General features: G+C 34.8%; 1 protein-coding gene and 1 pseudogene across 1 annotated transcript; both read right to left on the bottom strand.

Annotated features, from left to right (window-relative positions):
- Positions 1-208: 208 nt before the first annotated feature.
- LOC146886149 (secreted RxLR effector protein 161 pseudogene) lies at positions 209-871 on the bottom strand (annotated as a pseudogene).
- Positions 872-2826: 1955 nt separating this feature from the next.
- LOC146886148 (uncharacterized) lies at positions 2827-6474 on the bottom strand. The gene has a single exon (XM_085672905.1). It carries the CDS (start codon positions 4501-4503, stop codon positions 3292-3294), a length of 1212 nt encoding a protein of 403 aa, XP_085529031.1. The 5' UTR covers positions 4504-6474; the 3' UTR covers positions 2827-3291.
- Between the last annotated feature and the right edge of the window lie 1581 nt (positions 6475-8055).

Raw genomic sequence — 8055 nt, 5'->3', positions numbered from 1 at the left:
GGAGATCACAAACCTATCTTAAATAGGTTCTGTGATGGCTTTACATAGGTAACCCTAAGCAGTTACCAAAGTAACAAACCCTAACCACCTACAAAGCTAACATCCCCCCTCAAGCTGGACTGTGGATGTTCAGCAGGCCAAGCTCGGAGGTGATAGTGCGAAAATGACGACAATGGAGGATCTTGGTGAAGCCATCAGCAAGCTGTTCTTAAGAGCTGATAGGAAGAAGATGGAAGAGGTTGGATTGCACCTTCTCATGAACAACGTGACAGTCGATATCGAGATGCTTAGTACGTTCATGGAAGCTTTGGTTGTGGGCGATGTGGCATGCAGATTTATTATCACAATACATAACAACAGTTTGCGTAGGTTTAATTTGGAGATCACGAAGGAGGTAGCTAAGCCATTGAACCTCACACGTTGTAGTAGCAAGGGCTCGATACTCTGCCTCAGTAGAAGACCTAGAAACAGTTCTTTGTTTCTTGGATTTCCAGGAAACAAGAGAGGAACCTAGGAAGATGCAGAATCTAGTGGTGGATTTTCTGGTGTCCGGACAAGTACCCCAGTCAGAATCGCTGAAAGCTTTCAGTTGGATATAATTGTCAGTAGGGAAGAACAATCCTTGTGAGGGGTTGGCTTTTATGTATCTGAGAACATGTTGAACAGTAGTATAATGCTTGACAGTGGGTGCCTGCATAAATTGGCTAAGTAAGTGTATAGAAAAATAGAGATCTGGTCTAGTGTTAGTGAGGTAGAGAATCTTCCCAATAAGCTCTCTAGAGACAGTAGGATCTGGTAGAGTTTCAGCAGCATCATATAGATCTTTGTTGTCTTTAAGGTAAGGTGTTGAGCAAGGCTTACAGCCAATCATGCCAGTTTAGCTTAGTATATCCAAGGCATACTTGCGCTGGCATATGTGTATGCCTTTTTTGCACCTAGCCACTTCAAAACCAAGAAAATATTTGAGATTTCCTAGATCTTTGATCTTGAAAGCACTGTTTAAGAGAGCCTTGACATCCTCGATATCCTTTAGGGAATTTCCTGTTAAAATAACATCATCTACATACACTAGGAAGGCAAAAAAACAGCTAGAATTATTTCTAATAAAGAGAGAGTGGTCAGATTGAGATTGAACAAAACCAATAGAAATTAAAAAGGAAGAGAGTTTTTCAAACCACTGCCTACTGGCCTGTTTGAGTCCATAAAGGGATTTCCATAGCTTGCACACTTGTCCTTGAGTGTCAAGGCCTGGTGGAGGGGTCATGTACACTTCTTCCTTTAAGTCCCCATGAAGAAAAGCATTATCTACATTCAGTTGATGTAGATGCCAGTTTTTGGTGGCAGCAATAGCAAGGAGAAGTCTAACTGTGGTCAGCTTTGCAACATGGGAAAAAGTGTCTAAGAAATCTATCCCCTCGAGTTGAGTGTACCCTTTTGCCACAAGTCGAGCCTTGTGTCTTTCAATGGTGCCATCTGCCTTATGCTTAACCTTGTATACTCATCTACAACCTATAGTAGTTTTCCCTTTGGGTAATGGGGCTAAATCCCAAGTTTTATTGAGTTGTAGGGCCCGAATTTCCTTTTCCATAGCCTTGATCCATTCTGGTTGAGTGCAAGCTTCATTATAAGACTTTGGTTCATTAGTAGAAGAAATAGCAAGAGTAAAATTTAACTGTTTTTCAGATAAAGAGTGATATGAGAGAACAGTAGAGATGGGATCATGGGTTTTAAGAGTATTTTTGAACTCTACATTATTGTGAACAGAATTATAAAAATTGACCTGATGGTGATATTCCTTAAGATAATCTGGAATGCGCCTAACTCTGTCAGATCTTCTGACATGAGGAGAATCAGGTTATGTCCCTACTGTAGAATCTACAAGGTTTCTTTCTCAGAATTATGAATAGGAGTGTCTGCAACTCTTAGATCAGAAACTGTTTGAGTAATAGAGGTACTACAATCATTATGAATATAATCACAGAAAATATTATCAAAATTTCCTGCACTTTCTTTAATAGGATTTTCTATTTTATTTTCACTGTTAACATAAGGAAAGACATGTTCATAAAAAATAACATTCCTACTTATGAAAATCTCCCTCGTCTGGATATTTAAAACTATGTATCCCTTTACACCTGTTTTATATCCAATAAAAACACCTTTTCTGGCTCTAGGGTCGAATTTATTTCTATTGTTTTCTAAAGTGGAGGCATAGCAAAGACAACCAAAAACCTTTAAATCAAGGAGAGTAGGGGGGTCACCATGAAAAATTTTATAAGGACTCTTATTTTTTAGAGTAGGAGTAGGCAACCTATTTATCAAATGGATAGCATGAGAAACAGCATATGTCCAATAGGCTTTAGGTAGGTTAGATTGAAACATTAGGCTACGAGCTACATTCAAAATATGTTGGTGTTTTCTTTCAACAATTGCATTTTGTTGAGGGGGTTTCAACACAACTACGTTGATGATCAATACCATATTGGTTATACAGATTTGTGTAACAAAACTCAGGGCCATTATCAGATCTGATGATTTTGACATTCTTACCATACTGATTTTTAGCAAAAGTGATGAAATTTCTTAATAGGGACCTAGTTTCACCTTTGGAATGCATCATAAAAGCCCACATGTGTTTAGTTAAATCATCAACAATGCTTAAGAAATATTTATGACCATGAACCGACACAATAGACATAGGACCCCATATATCCACATGTATAAGATCAAAAATAACAGCAAAAGTAGTAGTGCTTTTGGGAAAGGGAAGCTTGTGAAGTTTGGCAAAATGACATATATCACAAATAGAATTATTTATTGATTGCACATAAGGAAAATTGGTACAAATTTGTTCAATAACCTTGTTTCCAGGATGTCCTAGTCTAAAGTGCCACAAGTAAGCATTATTGTTGTTACAATTCAAAGCTATGCTAGAACAAACAAAGTTTTTATTTGATACAGGAAAAGAATGCAAGTAATATAGGCCATTGATGAATTTAGCATGTCTAATCGTCTTCAATGTAGGGCTGCTTTGAATTTGACACATCTTAGAAGAGAAAGTTAGTACACAATTTAAATCCTTGATCAAGGTTTGGACATATATTTGATTGAAAGTAAATTCTAGTATGTAGAGGACATTAAAAATGATAAAATTTTCTGAAAATTGTACTGTTCCAGCAAAATATGCAGTAACAGTGGAAGAATTAGGCAATTTTATGCATATAGGTTTAATCTTGTGAAAGGCAACAAAGTGTTCTTTAGTGTATGTGACATGGTCAGTGGCACCAGTGTCTAAAATCCAAGAAATACTACCTTGTTGAGTGGTATAATTGGATGTGAATATTTTCTTTGAACCTGGTTCACACTATGTCTTGGTTTCTCTGCATGTTCAATAAACTGCAGAAGCTTTTGTATTTGTTCAAGAGTAAATCCAGTAGAGTCCTGCTTGTCAGTCTTAGTGTTATTCCCTGTCAAATCCTCTTTGACATTCAGATTGCATGTGGCCTGACTACTATTATCTTTGTCTTGATTACCAAAATCCTGTCTTTGCTTGAACCAAGGTGGACACCCGTGCTTAGAATAACACTCATCAATGGTATGGTTCATCTTATGATAGTAGGAACATTGTTTTCCAGCATTGGGGTTTCTTCCTCTTCCCCTTCCTTGTCCTCGCCAACCACTACCACGTCCTTGAGGCTTCCAATTACCTTGATCAACATTTCTGGAGCCACTTTGCTTCTCAGCAGTATTCACAACTGCTTTACTCTCACTGTTGTATCCAAGATTGCCATTATTTTGTCTTTCTTGCTGAATTATGAGGGAAAAAGCACGATTGATGCTAGGGAGAGGGTCCATCAGCAGAATTTGAGTGCGAACATTGTTATAGGTATCATTTAGTCCCTTTAGGAAGCAAATGACATACTCAATCTCTTTGTATTTTACAGAATTTCTGGATAGATCACAGTTGCACTGAACATCACAGATACAATGTGGTATGGGTCTTAAAGACTCCAATTCTTCCCAAAGAATCTTAAAATCTGTGAAAAATTGGGATATATTTCTATCACCTTGGCGAATGGAGTGGATCTCTTGAAGCAGGTATGAAATCTTTAAATAATCCCCCTTGGAAAATCTCTCTTTTAATTCTTCCCAAAGATCTCTAGCATTCCCCACATAGACCACACTTTCAGCTATTTGAGTGGACAAGGTTTTTGTAATCCAAGATAGAACCATCATGTTTGATCTTTCCCATGCATCATACAGGGGATCATCCTTTTTTGGTGCTTTGATACTGCCATCTATGAATTTAATCTTGTTTTTGGAAACAAGATCACGTTTCAGATTCTTGCTCCAGGAGGCATAATTGGTCTCATTGAGACTTTGGCTGATAAGAACAAGGCTAGGATTCTCTCCTGGATGAAGGTAATAAGGACTGTAGGGGTTGAGGATCTGATCTTCTATTATTTTCTGTGCAGATTCTTCCTTTTTGTTGTTGTCTTGCATTTTGCAAGAATCTTTGCAAGAATGTACCAAGAATTGAGAAAGAAAGGGAAGAAAGTAGTGGAAGCAGGCAGGTTACAAACCTACTCTGATGCCATAATGGTTTTGGCAGAGGGGTGCGTGAAACCCTAATCCTCTGATTTCTCCCATGGCAGCAGCTCAATGATGGTGAACAGAGGAAAGCAACTAGTTGCTCTGTGAGAAGAGAGGAAAGCGCACAAGGAAAGAAGTAGAAAAATAGGTATGAAAAATCATGAACCAAGCTTGATTAATTTGTATTCCGTTTTGGGAAAAACCCTTACAAACAGGAGATTACAAACCTATCTTAAATAGGTTCTGTGATGGCTTTACAGAGGTAACCCTATGTAGTTACCAAACTAACAAACCCTAACCACCTACAAAGCTAATAGGTAATATATTAAAATAAATAATAAAAACGTGATTGCTTGTCGGCGCTTTCATCCGGTGCCCATCCTTTGACAGTTTCGTAAAATTCCCCCTCCTTTAACATTTTACGTAAACTTTTTCCTCTTTTAACAGTTTAGGTAAAAAAAATTCAAATTCATTATGCTTGCAAAACCTGATACTTTGTAAAGATTCAGGTATTTTAAGATATTCAACTGTAGTTTTGTTACTTTGATGATAAACAAACCCTTGCAGTACAACACTAACAGAGAGCAAGGGACAGTTTCATTGGAAGAAGAAAAGAAACGTGTTCTACACTATGTAGTTATTGGGATATTTGAATGAATTCATTTTCTTATATTTCAACCTAATTTGTGAGTAAGATTAAAATTTAGTACCTAACCATCATGTTTAAGGGTTTCTATTATTTTTCTTTTTTACTTTTGGGGTTAGATGCAATCCTCGGACATTTTCGATGGTTTATGATCAATGATGATCCGTCAATGTTGTTACTGTCTTCCCCTTTTATTGTCTAAGGTATTGTGTGTTTTATTTGATTCTTTTCATTATTGTAACTTTAAATGTAATTTTGTCCTAACTTGTTTTTGGGTGGAATCAAAATTATGTGTTCAACACCAAAAAGTGAAAATTATGTCTGCACAATTCAATTTTAAGCAATTCAATTATGTCTACACACTTAAAAAATAAAAACAAGGGAATGAGAGTGAATGGTAGTTATGTTGGTGATGGAATGAAGAGAAAATTATCCCTTTTTCATTTATGACTCTATGGGTAAGCTTGTTTCGAATGAAAATATAACATAAACAAAAGCATTCATTTATTTTTTTTGCATTATTTATCAGGTATCACTATTGTATCAAATTCATCTTAGGAAAGTTTGACGGTATGAGTTATGTATATTTTTTTATATCAGTTTTGTATATTTATTATAATTGTTCAATTTGTTTCTTACATATGTGAGTTACATAAAGGTTTGAGTATTTTATTCTCCTAATGACATTTCAATGGTGCAAATAATTGAGGAGCATATATGACATCTAATGTTTCAAGGTTTAATTTTCTTATTACTATATTAATTTACACTTTTACATTTCTTTCACTAAAACAATTAACAAATTTAGAGGTGTTAATTTGGCCCAGCCCACATGGCTTGGCCCTGACCCACATGGGCTAGGGCTAAAAAAGCCCCCATCAAAGAAGTCCACAAGCCTAACATGATGTCTAAATTTAAAGGCACCTGTCATTTTGAATCAACAAACATCAAATCACAACAAATTCTATGATATTTATACTTTCGTCAACAATTTGTTCTGACATGACGTCAACAATTTTTAGGGTGAAGTATTTAGAGCAGCATGAGTTCAACATGAAGCTCCTTGAGAAATTTTGATTATTTTCGATGAAATCTTGACAACTAATAGACATTGACCATTTTAATAAGGTTGATGTTTCAATGCTATGAACAAAATGTATATCTCGAGTTGTGATAGTTACATATATCCTTAATATGTCACTGACTTTGACCTTCACTTCATCTTCAAGTCGCACCCAAATGAAGTATTGACTTATTTTTTTCTATATTTGCCACGTTGAATGATAAGCATTTACCCATTTTTGTGTATTTATATTGAGGTTGTAACAAAACTTGAGGAGAAAATAAATTATATCTTCTAATTAGTTCATAAAAAGGAGATACTATATTATTTTAAGATTTCCACATTATTGATTAAATCATTTAATATTTTAATTATATTTTAAACTATTATTTTTATTGAACAAATATTTGTATAATATATGTATATGTGTTATTTTAACGTATTTTACATAGTTATAGTCATTATATCACTATTCTCTCATTATTAAAATTAAAATGTATGTAATAGTTTTTTTAAAAATAAAAGTAAAATCAATTTTTTAATTTAATTGAGACTCTTGAAAAATTTTCATTGATAGTGTATAATACATAGTATAACAAACTTGAATTAATCCATTTAATATAAAAACATTCACATTGACATATATTTTAAATAATAAAAAATATATTTTTCATGAGACAACTTGCCAAATCTCCTTTTTGTGTTGTATTTGGAACCTTTGAATGATAATCTTGTTTATTGGAAAACGACTTTGGATTAACTCCTAAGTACTATATTTAACCGTTTTATTTGTTCGAGTACGACTTCGATCAAATATGGCATCGTTGTAAGAGAGCAACGTTTTTGTTCAAAGTAAATTTGTGTTCGTTAGTGTGATTTTTGTGTATTGTTATATTGTGTTGTTTATGTGTGATCTGTAGTTGTGGATGTGTTTTATTAGTTTGTTTAGTGTTTCAATTCAAGTGTTCATGTTTCAGTGTGTATGTGTTGTTGTTTGAGTGATTATCGAAGTAGTTGTAGTAGAAAAATTGTGTAGCTTTTCATCAAAACTTGAAACAGGCATAGCTTTCGCTCTAGTTATTAGAATAAGTATTACTTCCAAAAAAATTATAAAACAATATTGAAAATATAAACACTTTAAATGCACGCATTAGGAATCAAACTATTAACCATCACCCAGGACAAGGCTCTAAGCAATTGTGCTACATTTCACTTCTTTCTTTGTCATTATGTATTAATTTAAATAATATCCCTCACGTTCAATTACCACTTATGGAATGATAATTTTTTTCTTGGGTCTTACATCCGGTATTGTATTAATTATCTTGGTAAGGGTTCATTACATAAACTTTTCCTTAACCAAGTGATTTTACAGTAGGGGTTCTTTGGTAGAACTTCTCCTTAACCGATTAAGGTCAAGCAGTAGGGGTTCATTTTTGAACTCATACTTTACCGTTCACGTGGTGGGTACAACTGACGTTCAATGAACTCTCCTATAACCGATTGACACCGAGTGGTAGGGGTTCATTTTCGAACGCATCCTTAACCGCTTGCATGATAGGTACGACTGAGGTTCAATGAACCCTTCCATAACCACCCAATTAGTATTAATCTTGCGAAAAAGAAATGACAAAACCATCGGCATAAATCTTCTAATGTTATTGGACACGGTCGCCTCATTAAAACATCCCCAACCAAAACCCTCCCTAGAAAAAAATGTTGGTGGTAGAAGAGTATATCATTCGGTACATTA

The sequence above is a fragment of the Vigna unguiculata genome, chromosome 5 (assembly GCF_037176805.1).
Source record: "Vigna unguiculata cultivar grain cowpea cultivar isolate G323 ecotype 2 chromosome 5, ASM3717680v1, whole genome shotgun sequence".
Classification (NCBI taxonomy): Eukaryota; Viridiplantae; Streptophyta; class Magnoliopsida; order Fabales; family Fabaceae; genus Vigna; species Vigna unguiculata.
Note: the sequence above shows the minus strand (reverse complement) of the source record. Positions and strands in the feature narration are given on the sequence as shown.